Here is a 24310-nt window from a genome sequence, read left to right as displayed (position 1 = left end):
ATTACAACCAAGAAAAGTTTAGACTTTGTCCTGGCATTCAAGTGCCTTTAGAATCTGGTGCCAGTCCACATTTCTAGCTATTTTTTCATATTGCTCCCTGAATGTCCTTTAATTCCAGCTTGGTTAGATTATTCTTTATACCCTGAATGCTCCTATTTGTGTCTCCATGCTTTTGTTTACTCTGTTACTTATACCCGTATTGCCTTCACTTTCCCATTTTCACTTGTTGAATCTCCAGACAAAAGCAAATGCTATTTCTCTGATATTTTTCTACTCTTTTCTCTGCTAGTCTCCTCTCATTCTTATCAGTTCAAAAACTTTTATTACATGGAAGGCACTGTGTGTGTATGAGGAAAAAAAAATTAATACAAATGAAACATCCTCAATTGAGGATGTAACCTATAAGGCCCCCTCTCCCCCCAAATAATTTGAGGTGAAAAAGACAAATAATTGTAGGAAGTAGAAAAATTTCCAGGGCTGGCTCTATCTACTGTAGCATCTAGCCACCCCATATGAATATATCTTACAAAATTTTTTTGGATAATTTTATTTGTCTGTTTGGTTTCTTCCTTTGAAGAAAACATTGGATACTATGTTCAATGACACAGAAAAGTTAAGAACCTCTGATAATAGGTTGTACAAAAGTGATCACTATAGTTATAGAGGATGTTTTATGCAGAATTAAAATACAAGTCACATATCCAATAAATGGTAAAGTCTATTACAATTCTGTTTGCAGATGGCATTTCCCTGATTGCATTAAACCCCAGAACAGTATTAGGCCTTGTTAGTGAGCCTGCGTCTCTCTAGTAGATCAGTATAACAACTCATATGGAAAAAACTCAAATGGATCAGCAATCTATTGACTAGAGTACGGTGTACACTTGAATGACTAATCTATTGAATTAGTTTATAAGACTTCACTAGCATTTTTTTTGCTTCAGTCTTTTAGGTCATTAATCATGTAATATTGCCTATTATAACTATATTTATTAGTTTCTTATGCCCTTTTTGATTTTGTTTTCCATGAGGATGGCGGCTTTGTTGTATCTAAGCTTATCTACATCAAGGTCTAGATCATCTAAAGGCATAGTGTGATAATGGTTTGCATCCCTGATGAGTCCACATATCATTGATTTAAAATGTATATAAACTAGTAGTACTAATTTTATATATATGTGTGTGTATATATTATATAAATTACTAGTACTAATTTAATAATTTAGTAGGATTCAGTCTCTTAGTCTTATGAGGGGTTATTGTCTCTTTTTGACAGCCATTGTTTGTCAATCACTTTGTTTTACTGAGCTGAGCTTAGATGAAACCCATCTTTGTTTAAAGAAAAGGAAAAGGTCCATTCTTTTTTTACCTTCTCCCAAATATAAATGTATATGGACAAAAATATACATACTATATTTTATAAAAGATAATATTTATTTTTCTGAGTGTATTTGTTGTATTACATTTATTTTGTTGTTAACAAATGACAATTCAGAATAAAGGCATATATTATTATGAAACACATAAAAATTATTTGCTTTGAAAATATTTTTAGCATCCAGATTTCCCAAACCTGAGATTGCTCTTATTCAGAGAGTGAAGCAGGCGACATCAACTGAATCCTCTCCTAGTTTTGGTATAGTAAATCTTTTAATATTTAAGTTTGACAGATGTTGGTATATGGCAAAATACAAGTCTGACAAAGCTTTGTGATTGTTTGGAAGAGAATGCTTTGGTAACGATGAAAAAGTTTGCATTTTGGTTTATTTCAATTTTTATGTGTTTAATATTTATAATAGGTGTATATTAAACTTTCTTTTTTAATTATCTAACATTTTGTGGATGACTGAAAAGTATAGTGTTTTTGCTGTTGCATGTTTCAATAATCTAAAGTCTACTTAGCTTAAAAACTTACAAAATTAGGTATATTTGCACTATATTAAACTAGCAAAATATTCAGGAAATGGAACATTTGTAAAAGCAATATCAAGAAATTGTTTATGCACCCATTACCAATGTAATGGGAAAATGGAGCCTGAAAGAATTATATTAAGGATATAATAAAAAATAGTGTGTTTTCATGAATAAAAAGCACAATAAAGATAATAAGCAAATTACATAAAAAAAATCTGAATAGTTTAAGGAGTTAAATATTCAGAAAACTAAACTAACTTTTTACAAAATTGATTGAAGGGCAGTATAAGTTTTATAAACCTAGGTTAAAAAAACAAAATAAAAAAAGTATTTACAGGTTTGTTTTTTTTTTAAAGAATCTTTCGATTGGAAAATAGTATGGTAGAAACTAGGCATTGCCTAATACCTAATACCTTATACCAAAATAAAGTTGAGATGGGTTCATGATTTAGGCATAAAGAAGGAAAGAATTTATGACCAAAGAAGACCTAGAATCCATAATGAAATATAAAATAGATAATTTTGGTTATATTAAGTTAAAAAAGTTTTTGTACAAACAAAATCAGTGCAGAAAAAATTAAAAGGTAAGCAAAAACCTGGGGGAAATTTTTATATCTAAGGATTCTGATAAAGGCCTCATTTCTAAAATACATAAAGAACCAACTCAAATTTATAAGAATACAAGCCATTCTTCACTTGATAAATAGTCAAAGGATATGAACAATTTTCAGATGAAGAAATTAAAACCATTTCTAGAATATGAAAAAATACTTTAAATCATTATTGATCAGAAAAATGCAAATTAAGACAATTCTGAGGTACCACTGCACACCTCTCAGATGTTGGAGGGGAGATGGAAAAACTGGGACACCAATACTTGTTGGTGGCATTGTGAGCTGATCCAACCATTCTGGAGAGCAATTTGGAATTATGCCCAAAGTGTTATCAAACTGTGCATATCCTTTGATCCAGCTTTACTGGGCTTATATCCCAAAACAATCATAGAAAAGGGAAAAGGATCCACATGTGCAAAAATGTAGCAGTCCTTTTTGTAGTATCAAGAAACTGGAAACTTAAGTGGATGCCCATCAGTTGGTTTAAGTTATGGTATATGAATGTTATGGAATATTATTCACTAAAACACTTTATTCCACTTTAATTTCCACTTTAAATTAAGTGGAAAAATAGGAGTTGTATTTAAGTGCTAATGACTTAAGATGTTTGAATTGTTCTGTATGAATTAGAGTTCATATTTCAGTGGAGTCAGAATGTAGGAATCCTTATTTTTTTAGAGAGCATTGCAGTTTTACCTTATTCAGGTTTCTAAATTGATGCAAATTCTTACATTTCTGTGTGTGTGTGTGTGTGTGTGTGTGTGTGTATGTATGTAAAACTTATGTTTCTCTTTTTTATATTATTTTTCAAAATATGCATGGACAATTCTTCAACATTAGCCCTTGCAAAACCTTGTGTTCCAATTTTTCCACCCTTCCCCATGCTCTTCCCTAGATAGCAAGTAGTTCAATATATGTAAAACATGGTAGAAATATATGTTAAATCCAATACATGCATACATATTCATACAGTTATCTTGCTGCACAAGAAAATTCAAATCAAACCAGTAAAAAAAAAGAGAAGCAAAATAAAATGCAAGCAAACAACCAAGAGTAAAAATGCTGTGTTTTGTGAACCACAGTTAGTTCCCACAGTCTTCTGAGTATAGATAGCTCTCTTCATTACTAAACAATTGGACCTGGTTTGAATTATCTCATTATTGAAGAAAGCCATATCCATCAAAATTCATCATCATATAATCTTGTTGCTGTGTATAATGATCTCCTGGTTCTGCTCAATTCACTTAGCATCAGTTCATGTAAGTCTCTCCAGATCTATGAAATCATCCTGCTGGTCATTTCTTACAGAACAATAATATTCCATATATGTTTCTTTTTTCAAAAAAGCCTTTGAATAAATCTACATTTATTCTTTAAAGTGTTGAGATCCCTTACTTTATAATTTAAGCAAAACAAGACATATTTATGTTAAAAATATTTAAAGAAAAATAATTCATTGATCAGGAAGTTTTGAACTTCAATTCTTCCTGCTGCTTTAGCAGTTTCCATCTATTACTTTGTATTTTCACTAACTTTATGTATTGAAAACATTGTTTTGTGATTGTGTTCAATCTATCCAGTCCAATTTAATAAACATTTATTAAAGGCTTGGCACTATGCTTAAGTGCTAGGGATACAATAATAAAAAGAAAAACAATTCCAATTAAGAAACTCAGAATCTGGGGGAGACAACATACAAAATGAAACAGAAAAGCAGAATGGAGGATCTGGAGGAGAGAATAGGTATTACTTGGAGAGGAGGCCGAGGAGGCATCTTGTGTGATAGAATTGGAACCAGGCAAAGCAGCAGATAGAATAGAGAGAGACTTTAATCACTTAAGATATGAATTATGAGTTTTCATTTTTTGGCCCAATTTCTGGTATTTAAGGAAGCTTCCAGTTACCATATGATGTGTAGTTAATGAGTGATTAATTTCTTTTGGGGAAGAGAAGATAAATTCCAAAATTTTAGTATTGGCTTAGCCCACTATTATTATAATGTGATGTTGGTATGTTTTGTGTGTTTTTTTTTTTTTTTTAATTTGAGCTATTATTATTTTAATTCTTTGTTCTTCAGATGAAAATATTAATAAGCACAATGATGAATTTCTTTTTTTAGTCTATTTCCTCTCTTATTCCTCTATTTTAGAATAGCTGTATGGTTCTTTCCCATTCTTAATCATAGTACATGCTTCTCATGCACTTGGAACAATCAAATATCTTCATTCTTCTACCCAAAGAACTTCAAGGATATTTTTCTTAAATTATTCTTGACTTATTTTAGGAAGAACATTGAAAAAATTTTGTCTGAATGTTTCTTCCTATTATAGAACTGAACATAATATCATCAGCTGTGCCCCCATCATCTAATTTTTATAATTTTTGTTTAATATATTCTTAATGAATAGAGTGGGCATTTGAATAATTTGAATAATCAAGATGGCAATTTATCTGTCACTGTGACCTCCCTTAAAGCCACTTAATTAAAATCTATCTCTTTTGCCAAACCTTTTTCCAACCAGGAATAGAACAATGGCCGCACAAGTATATTGATTACTCTCAGATCCCCTAGCTCTGTGACTGTTATTGAAAGAAAGTAGTGTAATACATTGGGCCCATGACTGCATTAAAATGTTAGTACAGGGTGGGAGTATATAATGTTGTAAAACCTTACACTCTTGAAAGCTTTGAAGGAAATAAGGTGTTGTAATAAACAATGCTCTTGTGCATCCTTTCTTCAGCCACCATTTACCATTTATTAAGCATTTATTATGAGCTAATTAACTCCCAGATGTACTATATGGGGAGATGGGGTAGGGCCATTACTTGTTGGTGATTTAAGGCTGATGAATCTTTCTTTTTAATAGTATTTTTTTCAAATATATGCCAAGATAGTTTTCAACATTCACCTTTGCAAACCTTTGTATTCCATATTTTTCTCCCTCTCTCCCCTCTCCCTGCTCTCCAAGACAGCAAGCAGTCTGATATAGGTTAAACACATGCAATTCTTCTAAATTCTTCCATATTCATCATGCTGCAGAAGAAAAATCCTATCAAAAAGCAAAAGTACATGAGAAAGAAAAAGAAACAAGCAAATAACCAACAACTACAAGGTGAAAATATTATGCTTTGATCCACATTCAGTCTCTATAGTTCACTCTCTGTATGTAAATGGCACTCTGTTGGAATTGTCTTGAACCACTTCATTGTTGAAAAGAGCCAAGCCCATCACAGTTGATCATCACATAATCTTGTTGTTACTGTGTACAAAAAGAACTGCTCACTTTACTCAGCTTTAGTCTATATAAGTCTTTTCAGGCTTTTCTGAAATCAGCCTGCTTATCATTTCTTATAGAACAATAATAATCTAGTACATTCATATAACATAATTTATCCAGCCATTCCTCAAGTGATGGACATCCATGAATATTTCTTTAATGTGAAATAGTAGAGATTTGAAATGATATGAAACAGATGTAAATCCTTTGGTCACTAATCTAGTTACCTAGATTGTAACCAGCTTAAAAGTCTCTTTAGGTTGCCTCCTAGTGTGACCTTTGCTTCTACACATAGATCTCTAGTTCTAATTAAGCGCTTTTGAATTTTGGCACTACAGGGAAACCCAAGTTCCTGACTTCCTGACCTGTATAGCCTTTGGTTTTATACTTCCTTAGCTCCTACTCCAGTTTTTTTTTTTTCCAGGAGGTAGGGCTTGTTTTGTTCCCATTCACTATGAGCCTGTCTAAACCACTGGAATTCAGTATTTGCCATTGTAGGAGGTCAGGAAGTCTCTGCAAATGTGAGGTTACTTACTAATTTTACAGTGAGGTAAAAGTGCATGTGGATAATGACATGCTAGAATTTTTATTTAAAAATTGCTAAAACACATTTGGAGAAGTTTTTGCTAACATTTATTATATGTGGAATTCATTTTTGAGAGATTTAAAAAATTACTTTGTTGTTTTTGTGCCTTTTAAAGTTTCTCATTTCATTTTTAATTGCATGTTTTTTTGCCATTTTAATTTTCATTTATTAAAACTTGGTTGTGTAAGTTATTTTTGCATGTCCATGTTTTAACTTGGAAGTGCATTCAATTATATCTTTTGATTTGTTTTAGTAATATGCCTTTTCATTTTTTCCTTTAAAATCCATTTGTTGTGATCAATCCTTTGTGTTGGGTCAAAGAATATGCACAGTTTGATAACTCCCTGGGCATGAGTCCAGATTGTTTTCCAGAATGACCGGACCAGTTCACAGTTCCACCAAAAATACAGCTGTTTTCTTTTTTCATCGTTGCCAATTTGATAGGTATGAGGTAGAACCTCAGAGTTGCTTTGCTTTGTATTTCTCTTTGGAACATTTTTCATATGCTTGCATGAAAATGTCTTAAAAGACTTTAGAACTCCGATCAGCTTTGTGATAAATTGCCAGTCCAGAAGACTGAAGATGAAACACATATATATGCTCCACATAATATGTACCTTTTGGCAGAGAGCTGATGAACCTAAAATGTAGAATGTGATATACATTTTTTAGAGTAGCAAGTGTGAGAATTTGTTGTACCTCAACATGTATCTATGGTCTTCTAATTCCTCCATCCTTCAGCTCTTTCTCTGCATTTGACTACATTCTCCTTCCTTGCCCAACTTGATCCTTTGATGAACCAATTCAATTCTATTCTGTCTTCTCTTAAGTCCCTTATCTCCTTATATGGGCAAGCCTTGTCAAGCTTCTGGTCTTACCTGCTCCCGAATGAAATCAAAAAACTTCTAACTAGATTCATTACAAATTTGTGTTATATAATCTCAACTTGGTCATTGATGAAGAAGGCAATCTTTTTTTTTTTTTTTTTTAACTTCCTAATTGATTTGCTAGGGCAACTATGTGGTGCAGTAGTTACAGTGCTGGGCTTGGAATAAGGAAGACCTGAGTTGAAATCCAACCTCATTCACTTAATAGCTGTGTGACCCTGGATAATTCACATTATCCCTGTTTGCCTCAGTTTCCTTGTCTGTAAAATGAGCTGGTGAAAGAAAAGGCAAACCACTCCAATGTCTTTCCAAGAAAACTCTAAATGGGTTCACAGAGTCGGATACAACTGAAAAATGACAAGATTACAATTGACTCACTATATCCCACTCTTCACAAAAGCTTTTACAAACCTTTTTGTCTCTCAGTTTTCCTATGGCTCCTCCCACCCTTTCAGCTTGAGAACTTTGTTTCATACTTCACTGAAAGGAAATTGAGATAATTTGCTTTGAACTCATTGTTTATCCCTCCTTATTTCACATCATTCTTGTTCTCCTTCACCTATGTCACATGCTGAGGTGATCCTTCTCTTTGACAAGGCAAACCTCTCTACCCACAGAAGTGGTACCATTCCATCCTATTTCTTCCAGTAAATTGTCCCCTCTATCATCTTCACTTTCACTCACCTGCAATCTCCTCTTGTCTTCCCTATTGCCTACAAACTTGTTCATGTTTTCTCCACCTTCAAAAATTCCTCATTTGATTCATTCATTAGTGCTAGCGACCATCCTATATCTCTTCAACCTTTTCTGGCTAAATTTCTAGACAAGGCTATCTATTATTAATGCTTCTATTTCCTTTTCTCTCATTTACTTGACTCTCTGAAATGTGGCTTCCAGTGTCATCACTCAACTGAAATTTCTCTTCTCCTCCCTCTTCCTCTTTCTTCCTCTCTTTCTCTCTCCTTGTCTCTGTCTCTTTCCCTCTACTTCCCCCTTCCTCTCCCTTCTCTAGTCTTCTCTTTCTTCCTCTACCTCCTCCCTCTCTCCTTCCTTTTCTCTCCCTCTCTCCCCCCACCCTCTCCTTTCTCTCTCTGTCAATCTCTTTCTATAACATGACTTGCTCAAGATCACACAGCCAATATTTTGAGGCTGTATTTGAACTCGGGTCATCCTGATTGCAGAGCCAGTCCTCTATCCACTGTGACACTTAGCTGCCCCAGATGATCTCTTCAATAACAAATCTGATGACTTTTTCTCAACCCACATCCTTTTTAATCTCTCTGCATTCACTGACTTCTGTCAGTTACCCTCTTCTTCTTAATATTCTGTTCTCTCTAGATTTCCCTAAACTATCCTTTCTTTGTTCTGCTTCTCCTTGTATGTGAGGATTCCTTCTCAGTCTCTCAGATTGGATTTTTATCCAGGCCCACACCTGTTAACTGCGAATGTTTTCCCCAGAGCTCATTCCTGTGCCCTCATCTCTTCTTCCTTTATACCATTTCATGTCATTATCTCATCAGGTTTCAATTATCATTTCTCTGAAGATAATCCTCATATATATTTGTCTGGATCTCACCTCTCTGCTGACCTTCAGTCTTCTATCTTCACCTGCTTTTTGGACATTTCATTCTGAATGTCTCATAAACATCTTCAGTTTAGCATCCCCAAAATTGAGTTTGTTTACCTTTTCATCTGAACCTTCCTCTATTTTTAATTTCTCCATTGCTAAAGTAAGTACCACCACTATCTTCAGTCACCTGGACTTGATACTTAGATTTTTTCCTTGACTCCTCATTTTGCCTTCTTTATTGTTTGCCAAGTCCTGTCATTTTCTATCTTTAAAGTATCTCTACATTCTCTTCTCTCTTCTGATGCATCTATCACTCTGATCTCAATCCTTATGATCTGGTACTTGGATTATTGGAATTATTCCCTGGTTGGTCCCCTTGTCTCGAGTCTTTTTCCTTTTACTACAGTTTGTTCTCCACTCAACCATCAAATTGATTTTTCTAAAATTCAGGTTTGACCATAGCGATTCCCTATTTAATTAACTGCAGTGACTCCCTATTGCCTTCAAGATCAAATATAAAATCCTCTGCTTGACTTTTAAAGCCTGATTATTCCCTACCTTTGCACTTTTCTTGCATCAACTCTGTGGTCCAATGACATTGGCCTCCTGTGTGTGTCATGGGGTAGACACTCCTATCACAACTGAATGAGAATTTCCACTGGTTGTGCACTATGCCTAAACTTTTCACTTTCATCATCATCTCCTAATTTTCCAGGATTTTTTCAGTCCCAGTTAAAATCCCACCCTCTGTAAGAAACCTTTCCTACTCCCCTTTAATGCTAGTGCCTTCACACTGTTAATTATTCCCTATTGATTGTGTATAGAGATCTTATTTGTACATAGTTATTTACATGTTGTTGTTTTCTCCCCCATTAGCCTGTGAGCTCCTTGGGAGCAGGATTGTCTTTTCTTTTAGTGTATGGTATAGTGCCTTGAACATAGTAAATGTCGATCTACATGACATCATTATTAATTAAATTACAATGTGTTTGACTAATCAGACCAATATGAGCTCAGAATGCTCTGTCACAGGTTGGGCACAAATAGTCCTTATGAACATTTGGGGTGGATTCTCTAACTTTGTTCATCATAAGTTTTTTCTGAGTTAATTCAATTCCATTGAGTATGATGTGAAGGGAGTATTTGAAAAATCATACATGGAGGATTAGCAGTTATATGTTCCAGGTTATTTTAGTTCCCTAGGATATAGATATTAAGATATGGACAATTTGAATATCACAGTGAAGGAAAATGAAGGGAAACAAGTATTTTTAAGCATCTACCATGTGCTAGGCACTGTCTACTGACAGTAGGTTCTGTTGTTATCCTCATTTTATAGATGAGGAAACCAATGCAGAGAAGAATTTAAGTGACTTGCCTAGGCTCACATAGCTGGAAAGGTTGTAAGACCCAATTTTAATTCAGGTCTTCTAGACTTGAGACCAGGTATTGTGCCATCTTGCTCCCTCGGTAGAGAGAAAAATAAGCTCCAGCAAATATCCAGATAATTGAAGTTCTCTAGCACTGACTTTTCTTCTCTGACATATTAATTTTATTTCCCAACTTTTAATTGATTTCTTCTTTCCATAGGAGGAATTTCAGTTCAACTTTATTAAATACTTTGTATCCACAAATACTATATAAAGTCATGGTCATGCAAAAAATAAGACTTGTTTGCTGTCCTTACATCCTACTTTGGGGCATTGGGAAGGAATTGTTTGGAACATGGGATAAACATGATACCAGATACTATGACATGGAGGCAAAAAAAAAATGAGATCTTGGCAAAATCCTTTAAATTTGGCAAGGAAGAGAACATTCAGCTATGGGATCAGGATAGATTTCCTAGTCAAGGCAATTTCCTTTAAGCTGAGCCTTTAAGACTAACTGAGCCTTTAAGATATATTGAGCCTTTAAGAGATAATCTGAAAGGTAAAAATGAAGAATACTTTTTTTGGCATGGGTGATGTGTTGTTAACGTATGAAGGGGGTGATGTGAAATTGGGAAACACCTATAGCTTCAATTTGGAAAAAAATATGGAATAAAAAGAGAAGAATAACTTTACATTATTATTCTCTTTTTAAAGTTAGAAAGTTAGGGTGATACATTTAATCGAATCCCCTTATTTTAACTATTGATAAAGTTGAAGACTTTAAATGCCAGCATAAAGAGATTACCTACTGAAACTATTTCCTGGTGTGTTGATGAAGGATTTTGAACATGCTGGTCTTTAGGAGGATTATTTTGGCTAGTATATGAAAAAATGATCTGGTTATGGGAAATAGGAAGCTATTGTAATAATCTAAGCAATAATAATGAAGGCCAGAACTGGGGTGGCTACAGTATTAGGAGAGAGGAGAGAATGGATGTAGAGTGACTGTGTGGAGAGAATCAGTAGGATTTAGCATTAGTAGGCTATGGGGGCTGAGAAACAAGGAAAAGTCAATAATGATGCCAGTGTGACCAGGTAGAAACCTAGGAAGAGGGGCAGACTTAGGAAAGAAGATGAATACAGATTGGACATGTTGAATTTGAGGTCCTAGAGGAATAGACAAATGGAAATAATAGGCAATTAGATATGCAGGAATAAAAGGCAGGCATCAAAGAAAAGTGAATATGTAGACTTAAAAGACATTTTTTCTTTCTTGTATGAGTATATTTGCTGAAAAATTATTTTTCAAAAGTAGCTACATTACTACTTTAAAACATCAATTTAGAAGTGAAATTTATAGAAGTGATTGAGCTGAAGAGAACAAAATTAAGTGATGAGGCATACACAAATTTGGCTGAAAAGAGATGGCTGTAAAGGAACTGTTTAATGGGTTGCCATATGATAGGGATGAAGTTTTTAAAAGTCTGGGGATAAAGCTCAGAGAGGTTTAGTTTGCTAAGTTAGTGAGTGGTAGAAAGTCTTTTGTCTCCAAGTCCTTTGCTCTTTCTACTCTATCTTAAAAAAGTGAAAATATATAAAGAGTTGCAATCTAGAAGAAATAATTAAATTATTTTATGCAGTCACTGAGGCTAAAGCTAGGACCATTGGGGAGAAGCTAAAAAAAAGTGGCAGGTTTTGATATGATAAAAAGATTTTACCCATCTGGCTGACTGGCAATGTCTGTTTCACAAAGGCATGTACTTCCCTTTGTTGGAATAATTGCCTATATTTTACTTGGTGCTATTCAGTTTCAAAGTACTTAGGGTAACAGTTGTTCTTGAGATAGGTGTATAATAGTCCTGTTTTAGAGAAATGGAAATAGGAGGCTCCCAGAAGTAAAGTCACTCAAGCAAGCCACTGAATTGTAGAAATCAAATCTAACACTTGAATATAGGTATTCTTGTTTACTTCCACCACCACCACCACCTCCATTTCTAGCTAGCTAACATTTGTGTAACTCTTTAAAATTTGCAAAGTGTTTTAAATGTCATCCCATTTTCTCTTCAGAACAACCTTGAGAGGTAGGAGCTATTATTACCATTTTGTGGAAGAAGAAACTAAGGCTTCAAGAGGTTAGTGATTTGCCCAGGATCAGACAAATTTTAAGTGTTGGAGGCAAGATTTTAATTTGGGTTTTGTTGTTTGCAAGTTCAGTGCTCCAGGCACTGCCCCATCTAGTGGTTTAAGCAAAGGATGTCTGAATATATGTCAGAGATGTTGCCAATCATTCCAGAATTGGAAGAAGGTTGGGATAGCTCCTTCTAAGTTCCGTTCAGTCTCAAATATTAAAGAGGAAGCTCAAGGTCATTTAGATCAAGTCCTTCATTTTACAGATAATAAAACTGAGGCCCAAGTGATTTGGCCAATCACACGTTGTTAGTAAATGGCAGAGCCACAATTCTGAGATTCCCATTCTAGTGTTCTTTTTCTATATCTCACTACTCCTCTCTATTGAAGACAAAGCATTATTTAATAAAGTGAGTTTCTTTTAATAGGTTATCAGTTCTTTATTATTTCTAATGTTAACTTCACACCAGTCTGTATCAGTAGAGGGAGTTTCCACACCTGGTGTTTTTTACATTCATAAAACCACAAATCTGGCTCCCAAAAGTTTCATTTTGAATATAATATAGTTTGAGTGTGATATTGTTACTAAATTACCTGCATATTTATCTCTGTAACTCCTTATTTGGAGAAAATTAAGAAGTTTGTTTTTATTAAGTCTTTTCTCTACCCTTCCCTTCCTCTTCTTTCCCCTAAACACAGTTCATTTTCTGCTTTGAAACAGCAACTGAGCTGCTAGCAAAAAGACTTTGCCAAAAGAAAATTCTTTGTTTTGCTAGGGCATGTAGGAGCTTAAATTGAAGCCATGTGCCTTTGAAGGAAGTTGGGATAGAAAATAGGTGGTAAACATTTGTTCACTAACCAGGCCTGGCAGCTTCTCACCTTATCTTTGTCTTTTTCTCACCTTCTTAGGACTTTTTTGCCTTTCTTCCCTACCTTAGTACACTTCATTTATTTACCATGTCCTCCTTCTTCCTGCACCTACCTCTCCTTGCCTTCCCCATTCTGCAGGTGAATGTAAGCTTCTTGAAGGTTGGGACTGTTTTAATTTCATCTTTGTATCTCTAGAGTGTAGCTCCTTTCCTGGCCTATAGTGATATTCTATATTTATGCTTCTTAAATTGTATTGAATAGATAGACTTAAATAATTAAAAAAAAATAATTGCTTGAATCTTCATACCTGAGACCAAAGGCTATTGAAAAGACTTGAAAGAAAAAAATCATCATTTTTTAGTCCCTTACATATCATATTCTCCATTTCTCTCTCCTCTCCTCTCTCCTTTTCCCTCTCTCCCCCCACCCCACCCCCCACCCCTTTTTTTTTTTTTTTTTTTTTTTTTTGGGAAATTCTGCCACTGACTATTATAGATAAGTCTGTTCTTAAGAAAACAGAGATGGGGGTGAATTTAATTGATGTTCTTCAGGTAGTAGTGAATGAGGATCCTACTTTGCATATAACATTTCTTTTATATCTGTTTACTATCCCTTTTATAGTGGAAGTACCAAGGAGTCTAAGTATAGTAGTAGTAGTAGAGAAAAATCATAGAAAGGAAAAATAAAGATGTTCTAGATCTTAAAACTCTCATTGTATAATATGTTTTAGAATTGAGCCCCTCTAAATTAATTATTTTTTTAAATTATCTTCTTTATTTCTTTATTTAAAAATTACCCTACTTTTTCTTGGATCCATTTCACCATAGGTCACATTTGTGACTGGTTTGTCTTTAGGCCTTGAATTCCAATTAGGTATTGAATTCCAATACATGTTTTATCTAAGTAATACTTATTTCTGTTATGAGTTATATGTTTTTCAGCTTTTGTAATGGAAGATAAAATTAATTAGGTTGATCAGTTAGGAGTTAAGTCAGATATTCTGAAGATTTTTTTCTCATTTGTTAAAAAACAACAAACAAAACATTCAATATGTACAAGATAGTTTAGGCATAGCATTTAGATCTTCAGAAATTACAATGTAAATTGTTATTTTAAAAAACTTATATTTATAGATTCATTTCTCATATCTTACTTTGATGCCTCCTTGGGCCTGCAGATAAGCTTAGTTCTCGAAGGCAGTACCTGTAAAGCACAGTCTCTGCTAGATTCTAACAAACAAAAAGGCATCTGGAACATGTCAGTAACAGGCACACACAGTTTGTGGATAGCTTTGCACCAGGTTGACTGAATTTTTTGGTCTCAAAGATTCTACCAAGTTGTAGCAGTTTTGCAATTGGAAATAAGACATACACTGATGAATTCACAAGTCCTTGAAGTATTTATGAATTTGTTCTAACTAAATTTCTTCCACTTAATTAGAATTCATCATTCCATTTGCTAACCATATTTCAGCAAGGTCTTTAGAATCTTTAGAAAAGGTCTTTCTTAAACTTTTTCTACTCATGACCATTTTTTGCCTGAGAAATTTTTATGTGACCCTGGGTAATCAAATATTTGTTGATAATAAATCATAAAGAAATTTTTATTAAAACAATTTCAGTATCCATAATTTTATTACATAAAGATAAAAGAAAATTTGCATAGTAATGGAATAGATGTACATATTTTTACATAAAGAATGAAAACATGGTAGAATATTTAATGTCTTTTACTGTCATGAAATTACGATTTCTTATCAGCAAATATTTAATTTGTATAACCTATTTTATCTTCCTATGTACCTATGTACCTAGGATTACGTAAAAATTTCTTAGGTAAAAATGTGAATGCAGAAAGTTTAAGAAGCCCTGCTGTAGATAAGAGACAGAATCTACTCTAATTATGGATTTATTTCACCTGTTTGCCACTCTACTATTGCTTTATTCTCTGTATATTATTTATTTATTTTTCCTCTCCCTCATCATTGATTTTCTCATTACCTTTTTTTTTAATATTATGTATAGAAGTAAAGAAGAAGAATAATTATTAGAGTGACATCTTCTCTTTACTACTATACATTTATCCATAAACCTGACCCTTCCACCTTTTTTTTTTTGACATAGTACAGAACACATTAATGTGTTTTTTCAATGTTCAGGTAGTTTGAAGAGATGGAAGCAAAGGCTCCATATATTCCCATTCCATTAGGAAGGTCGTGCTTATTGAATTTTAGGTATTCCAAGAAGTTCCAGTCAACTGACAAGGACCTCTCCTCACAGTGTCAGAACTGTGGTGATGATGCAACTAACTAGTGCTGGTATGTAATCACTTACTTTGCATGTTTATTTCATCAGAAATCTATATGGACTACAGTGGTAAATTATATTTTGAAAAATGTTTTCAGAAGAAATGTTTGCATGTCTTGAAAACAGGTTATGTTGCACTGGTAAAAGAGAGTTTATAGGGAATAAAGCTTTATTTAATTCCAAATTTTGTGATGTCTGATATACTTCTAACATTGAAAAGTTTAATTCTAGTTTGATATTGAATTCATTTGGTAGCAAATCTCTTTGTTCCTTATTTTGCAGAGTTTGATGATATTTTTAATTTTAGTGAAATATGAAGTTATAAATATTATATTGCTTCCTTATTGTCTTGTATAGTCTATCATATTTATTTAATTTTTACTTGAATCCTATAAAATCTGTCCTTATCTGAAATTAAACATCTGCATTAGAAAAATCTTAGCTGAATTAATATTTTTCTGTTTGATGTTTTTCATCATGTTGTAATAGATCTGCTTTAAAGCAGAGTTAAATCTTTAAAAGAAAATCATAACTTTAACACAGTTCTCCCATATTTGTTCCAAGCTCATTCTCTTTGTTGTTGGTCGATGGATAATATGGTTTTTCTCTACTACTGTATAACAGTTTGTTTTATTTTTATAGGTGGTAAAACCATTACTTCTTTCAGAGAAGACAGGTTGTTGTTCTTTTAGAGTAATCATGTAGTTTTTGTATTTGATAATATTATTTTAAACATGCCCATTCCAACTTATATCAGAAGAAATTTTTTATAATTTTCAAACACTGTAAACTAATGTATTTGTGGTGTATTAGAAACCTTAACATTTGCAACATTTTTAGCTCTTTTAATAAAATTATGTTGTTCTTTATTGTACATAAATTGATTTTTTGATTTCCTCAATGTAAAAAAATTAAGGTATAGGACAGACTTATGAATGTTATTGCTGTTATAAATTATTTTAAATGTATTCCATGGCTGTTTTTCAGATTACTTCAAAGATATGTTTTATTTTTCCATCTTGTATTTTTTTCTTTAGAAATGTATGAAAAATTACAGAATAGCTTTTAATGTAGGCATATTTGTAGATCATTACTATTTCCATATATAATTGTGAATAAATAATTTGTGTTTTGTTTGACACTAATTGATGCACAGTTTTTTTTTTTTTTTTTTTTTTTTGTTGTTGTTGTTTTTTTCATATTGTAGGTAACCTCAGTAATAAACCAGAAATTATAGAACAAAGTAGATCTGGGATTATTCTAGTGCTAGTGCCCTGTGAATTATCATTGTTTTTCTGCTAATAGTAATAGTCTTGAAATAATGTATGTGACTGGTTAACTAAGTGAAATGTAGCATAAAAGTAAATTCAAATTTTTGCTCTTTTGTAAATTCCTGCTATTAAAAAGAAAATGTTTCTTATAACATTGAAATAAAAAAATAAAAATAAAAAGTAGTAACTAATTGCATCATATGCTTTTTCCCCATAGAAAAATTGGAGGCTCCACCACCTTCCCAGGCACAGCTGAGATATGGTAATAGTTCTATAAATGTTGAATATGTATCTTTTAGATTTTAATGGTTTTATTCTTAAGTAGTAGAAGGGCTTTTAGTGAAATAAATGTATACTATATATATCACAATGGATATGCACTTATTTTATTGATATACACGTTCTGTAATCCTTGTTAAGAAATCTCACAATGTTGTGCATCATTTTATTGATAAACTGAGTTTAAAACACTAAGTATAATAACTATCCTTTAGAGGAGGAAAAAACTGCTTTAGTGGTAGAGAGTTTTTCAATTTCCTAGGAAAAGCATTTGCTTGCTCTTTTCATTAATATGTCTACTTTTTAATGAATTAGGAATCATAGAATTTGAGCATATAAACTATAATGCTAGATCACAAAAAAAAAATTTTTTTTGGAGTGAGCTTGAAGTATTCAGAAAAGCCAATGGTAAAATTGGTAGAATTTCTACCAAAGAATAGTTTAGATTTTTGTTTCAATTTGTTAACAAAAAAGCATTTATTAAGTGCCTGTGATATGCCTAGATATCATGCTAAGCACTATGGATAGATACAAAGGGAAACAAAAGATAGTCCCTGTCTTCAAGGAGTTTACATTCTAATGGGGAAGACAACAAGCAAACAAATATGTAGAAACCAGCTATATACAGAATGATATACAGAATATATAGAATAATATACAGAAATTCTAGTGCTTCCTCTCTTAACTATTTCCTATTTATTCTATATATAGCTGGTTTCTACATATTTGAACTAGCTATGTACAGAATAGGAAATAGTTAAGAAAGGAGGTACTAGAATTAAAAGGAGTTAGGAAGATTCTTATAAGAAGGTGGGATTTTAGTTTAGTTTTGAAGTAAGCTAGGATTAGGGGGAGCATAGTAGGTGGTGGGGGACAGTCAGAAAAAAGTGTCTGGAGTCAAAAAATAGAATATCTTGTTTGTGGAAAAGAATGGAAGCCATTGTCTCTCAATTAAAAAGTATATGTTGGGAGTAAGATATAAGAAAACTGGAAAGGCAGGAGGGGCTAGGTTATGGAGAGATTTTAATGCCAAAAAGAGATTTTTGTATTTGGGAGCCACTGGAATTTTTTAGGAGGAGGATGACGTGGAATAAAGAGTAGGGAGAGATTTGTGGCAGCATTCCACCTATGAGGTGATGAGAGTTTGCATCAAGGTGATGGTATTATCAGAGAGAAAAGAGAATATATTTGAGAGGTGTTGCAAAGGTGAAATTAGCAGGCCTTGGCAATAGATTTGATGGGAGTTTAAGAATAGTGAGGAGTTGAGAATGTATCTTAGATTGTAACCCTGGGAGGCTAGGAGTATTCTGGTATTCCTTATAATAATAAGAAATTTTAGAAGTGGAGAGGATTTAGGGGGGAAAGATGAAGAGTTCAGTTGGACATGTTAAGTTTAAGATTTCTACTGGACATCTATTCTGAAATGTCTAAAAGGCATTTGGAGATATGAGATTGGAGATCAGTAGAGAGTTGGGGCAGGATGGGTAGATTTGAGAATATTAGCATAAGAGATGGTAATTAAAATCATTGGACATGATGAGATCACCAAATGACGTATTATAGAAGGTGAAGAGAAGGTTTAGGATAGAACCCTGTAGGACACCTACTGTGAGAGGATATGCTCTGGATGATGAGCCCACAAAGGGAACTGAGAAAGAGCGGGCAGACGAGTAGCAGGAGAACCAATTCCTTCATGGGAGGTTTTGTGCTACCTGCGCAGGTGTTTGCATTCTCTACTCCCCACTTCCATGACTTTGTATCCACTTTTTCTCTATTTTGTGTGTACTTAATGTTGTATGAGTTGTCTTTATACCCTCTTCCTTTGTCCCTTTCCATTCCATGTGAGCTTTTTTGTTGTTGCTTTTGTCTTTCTTATTTCAAGGTCTAATACTGTTCTAATACATAACAGTTGCTCAACAAATTATTACTGAATTGAATAAGGTATGATATGGCAATCCTTATTCTTTTTTCCCCTTTTCCTTATCTCCTTTCTGTACTTTTACTAAATGAGTACCTATCTTCTTTTTACAAGTAATAAGGAAATACTTTCCCCACACATTTTGTACTTTTATCATATTGTTTATAAAACTTAAGTTTTTGTTAAAGGACATCTATCTCAATTAGTAAACATAAAGTTAAGATTTCAAAGTCCCTCTTTGCTACTTTGTTTTTTCTTGATAACTATTTCTTAGGTAAAGGGTAGTTGTTTTGATTACATTTTAAAATAATTCTTGACCTACTGATCCTTTCTTTTTTAAAATTTATTTTATTATAGCTTTTTATTTACAAAATATATGCATGGGCAATTTTTCAACATTGACCCTTGCAAAGCCTTCTGTTCCAAATTTTCCTCTTGTTCCCCCCACTCCCTCCCATAAATGGCAGGTAGTCCAATACATAAAATATATGTTAAATCCATACATATACATATTTATACAGTTACCTTGCTGTATAATCAGACTATTGATCCTTTCTTAAAAATTAAAAAAAGATTTGTATATCCCTCAGTTTTCTCCTGTACCCTTCCCCTCACTCTCTCAGAGAGACATCTTGGGAATCCTAAATATTAATTTTTTTTCTAAAATATTTTCATTACTACTAAAATACTAAAAATATTTTCATTATAATGAAAGATATGTTAAGATATGTATTTGTAACCATTGTAACTCTATCTTTGAAATTCAAATTAACATACAAATTATAAAATATCCTACATGAGTCAGTTTTACTTAGCTCCATAAATTTCATAGTTATCTCATTTGAATCTCATTACTGTATATAATATGTATTTGATAACTTAAGAGCTATTTTTCATGAAATGTTTGGAAATTTTAGCATCTACTTTCATACTGCTGATTGGTCAATATATTGTACTGGTATTTAATTGTCAATGACTCAGTTTTGTTCTTTTAATAAGAATTGTTGTTGTCTTTATCATCTTGTCTGAAGTTTATCTGTCAGTCTCTTTTTCTGTCTTTCTTCAACCTGCCACTTATTTCTAATCCAACTTCCACATTTCTCCTTATCAACCCTTCCTCTTCTCCCAATAAGATTTAGTTGAAAGAACTGTAGAAATAGGAATAATGTATTCAGATTTCAAAGTAGCAAACTTAGGTTTGAAATAAAGAAAAACTTCCTAAAATTAGAGCTAGCCCCAAAGTAGAGTGGGCTTCCTTCTCAGGGAATGGCTTCCTTCTTGTTGGAGATTTCAGACAAAGATTGTCTGACTGCTTTTCTGGTGTGTTATGGATGTCTTCTTTTTTTGGATTATAATTTGGATTTGATATACTCTTTTGAATTCAGTGATTTTGAGTATTACTATTTATAACATTATGGATTCCTTAAAATATTAATAATGAAGTGTTAAGGAAGTGAATGATTAATAACCAAGACTGGGTTAATTTATATTTCTGTAATTGAAAGTGTCTCTGCCACTGCTTTGGAAGTTTGCTATGTTGTTCATTAGACTTTTCTCTGTCAGCATTTAGTATATTAAACATGATGCTTAACTAAAGTATTTTTCCTATAATTTCTACCAAAAACATATCAAAAGAAGTAGAACATGAAAAGAAATTATAGTTACTTTATGATTCACTAATTTTTTTCTTGTCCTTAAAATCCTTGCTGGTTGCCATGAGTAGGAAATTTTCTTTACCATTGCATCTAGCCAAAAAAGCTTTTCTTTCTTTTCTTTCTTTCTTTCTTTTTTGATACAAAGCTTAGCACAATGAAAACTGGCATACAATGTTTTATTAACCTTGAGTTAACAGGAGTTAACAAAAGTCCTAAGAGCATTAAAACACACCACAGAACTCCTTTGACTATCTTTTGGCTTGGCTTTATAATTAAGGGTTTTTACATTAATTTTTATGTCAATATCTTTAGTTGAACCTATATATTAACTGTTCCTTGACATATGTTGTCATATGAAATTTGTTTTAATGGGGGACTCTTGATAATTATCTCTTGATATTAATCTTTAAGGAAAACAACAAAGTAAGACCTAAATCCCCATAAACCCACTTATCCCCATAAATGTCTATCACTTGTATGAAGTTATCAGTCAGTCTCTCTTGATATTTTGAATCTTGTTATTAGTTTACCAGAATCATTTTACTTAAGTTTACAGATTTGATAGGTTATTATTCATTACTAAAGCTTATTCTTTTCCCCTAATTTTAAAATCAGTTTAACTGTACCTTTATTTATGAGAGAGAAGCAGGTTAGTTCTAGTAGTATTGTGTCCAGGTTAAACATGGAAAAGTTATCTATTTGTTTTTATTTCTGGCTCTATGAATGTGAACTTGTTATATTTATATCAGTATAAAACATGTAATCATAGTAAAGAAATCATTTTTACATATTATATGAAATGTTTAAAAGAGTTTGGAGCTTTAATATTGTTTGTACCTGTTAGATACTATGACTATAAATATTTATCAACTACTGTTTCATTCTGTGGATTACAGAAACGTTATATTAAGCATAAGGTCCATGAGTTTCAAGGACTTTTGGAAGACTTGACCATATGTTTTTTTTTTCCTTTTTTTTGTGCTAAAGTTGTGGCAGCCTTAAACTATATAAGGTATTTATTGCTTTTCTGTTTTTTTTTTTTGATGTTTTTCAGTATTCATCCACAATGCATTACCTTTCGTAGGGTTTGGCTTTTTGGATAATGCAATTATGATTGTTGCAGTAAGTTCCTTTTTTTCCCCCCCACTTCTTATTTAGTAAAGGAATTAATATAATCTTATTTTCTTGTTTATTCATATATGAAATCATAATTCATGTATTGAATGTATTGAAATATATTGTTTTGTTTATATTAGCAACTGTTTTCATAGTTAAATTTTAAGAAATGATTTGGAAGAAACTTTTCACAATGTAATCTGCAGCATTGATTATATCATCAATTTGGATTAATTAGGTTTATATTTTCAAATACTTTTTATGTTCAAATTTATTTTGAATAGTGAAAAAAGTGCTACAAACGTGTGAACACATATTTACCTGTATGTTTTCTGTTTTTTAAAGATATATACTGATAATTCCCATTTTATAAAGAGGTTTATATTTTAAAAAATGTACTTTTTCCTTAAAGCATTTTATTTGAGCTTATTTGACCTCATTTAATTTTTATAACAACTCTGAAGTACTATACTTATTATCCCCATTTGGCAGATGGGGTACCAGAGACTCAAGGAAAAACTAAATGACTTAACTGCTAGTGAGTAACAGCGATAGTAGTTGAGCCCTGGTCTCTTCCAGTGCTTCAGCTTTGAACTCTTTCTACCATAAAATACCACCTCTCAAAATTAATAGGAGAAGAGTGTTGTCATTTTGGGATTGACTAGTGTATATGTAAAAAAAAATAAACAGGAATGAACTTGGTAATAGAGAATGACAAGAAATCTTGTTCTTTAAAGCTGTTCTAAAGCTTTTTAGAAAGAAAGGAGTGAATTAAATCTTTCAGTTCCCTAAGATATAATGAAACCTATAAATACATTAAATGGTACAGTTTAATTGTAATGTTTTGTGCTTGTAATCCTCCTTATCTAAAGAGGTTAAAATATTTTATAATTGTGACTTCTTAGTGATAATAGTAACCCAAAGAAAAAATGAAGGGTTTACCAGATTAAAAATATATATAGACAAACTGGAGATCCTGAAAGATTGGAGTAAGGTACATGGATGTATCAATGGATTTGATCTTAAAGTTTAATTTTTAAAAGTCTAGTCATTTGAAAATAATGCTTATTTGTTATTTAGTTGCTTCCATTTATATATTAGAATTTACTATGTAGTCTTGATTGCTTTTATATGTCTGAATATAACTTGTTATATTATGTAGTTAATGCCCTGTAGTATTAAAGTGTTTAATAGTTCACATATAATTTTGATATAATCATGATGAATAATTGATTACAGAGTTAACTTAATTCACACACACACACACACACACACACACACACACGGCAGATCATATGGATCTATGCTTTTTTTGGTTGGCAAACCACAGTGTGGCTTTCTTATTTTATTTTAAATAAATTCCCTAAACATCCTATTGTCTGCTTAAATGTTTATTTAAAAAAAAAATATGCTCTGAGGCCAAAGATAAATTTTTGGAGGGATATTTAGCATTTCAGATTATCTATTACATTGCTTCTAGAAATATGAGAATTACCTAGATTTATAAATTCTAGAAAAATACCTTAAATAATAGTGGTTCATTGATTCAATTATGCTTACTTATTTAATACTGTGATGTTTGTCTCCAATTCTTATTTATGTAATACTGTAGTGAAGAAGTAATGAAACACATTATTTTGTATAGGACAAAGAAGAAGGTTAGAGGATAACTAAATTGAAAGAAAATTCATCTCCTAATAGTAATAGCTAAAACTAATATTGAATGTCCTGTATAATTTCTCCTCAAACCAATAGAGGAAAATCATTATTGAGGAATTCTTGCTTTATTTTACAGCTACCTTCTAATAAAAAAATCTTAGAAATTCTTCCATTTCCATAATACATTTATTTATACAAGGAACATTCATGTATTGAGTATTAATTCCGTTGGATTAAATATATTATAAAAATGGAACAATTTATAAGATTCACCTTTTCACTGTGGACTGTTTGCTTTCCCATCAGTGTTCATGGTAGAATTCACAGTCAGAAGTCTGTGAATCTCACTGAACTAGGATCTGGTCTGTATGGTGTAAAGCTTTGGCTTTTACAAAGATTTCCTCATATGACACCCTCTCCTGTCTTCATATTATTCAATAGCCTGTTTCTTACATCAATTGTTACATACATTTAATATTGATTCACATTTTGTACAGCTTTATTAGAATGGATATTAGCAAAATTTTGAAATACTTGAACATAATTTAAGGTGGGTTTAAATTAATGAGCTATATTTAAATTGTTCCAAAAATTATCTTTTGCTTTATCTGAGAATTTTCAAGCTCTTTATTGTTATTTAGACGATAGATAAGTTTCCTATATGAAACTGAATTAGTGGCTACTTGAAAAACCATTTTTCTTTAAAATCCTCTCTCAGACTTCACTAATGTTATGTAGCTGTCCTTTCATTGCTTTCAAAGAAGCAATATGTATTTTTTATATTTCTGAATCTGTGAGTCATTTTTCTTTTGCATTAATATTCAAGTTACTTTTCATTTCTAGCAGATAAAACTACTTAGCACTATTCCTTTTTTATTTTTTGCTTG

General features: G+C 32.3%; 1 protein-coding gene across 1 annotated transcript in view; it reads left to right on the top strand.

Moving 5' to 3' along the window:
* The window catches only part of TMEM65 (transmembrane protein 65), a 50691-nt gene that overhangs the window by 13350 nt on the left and 13031 nt on the right, over positions 1 to 24310 (top strand). Inside the window, exons 2-3 of the mRNA XM_051971066.1 lie at positions 17014 to 17058; positions 21703 to 21770. Coding sequence (XP_051827026.1) covers positions 17014 to 17058; positions 21703 to 21770 — 113 coding nt within the window. The remainder of the gene's footprint in view (positions 1 to 17013; positions 17059 to 21702; positions 21771 to 24310) is intronic.

This window comes from Antechinus flavipes, chromosome 1 (genome assembly GCF_016432865.1).
Source record: "Antechinus flavipes isolate AdamAnt ecotype Samford, QLD, Australia chromosome 1, AdamAnt_v2, whole genome shotgun sequence".
NCBI classification, from domain to species: Eukaryota; Metazoa; Chordata; class Mammalia; order Dasyuromorphia; family Dasyuridae; genus Antechinus; species Antechinus flavipes.
The sequence above is the reverse complement of the archived record's forward strand: the minus strand, read 5'-3'. Positions and strand labels throughout refer to the sequence as shown.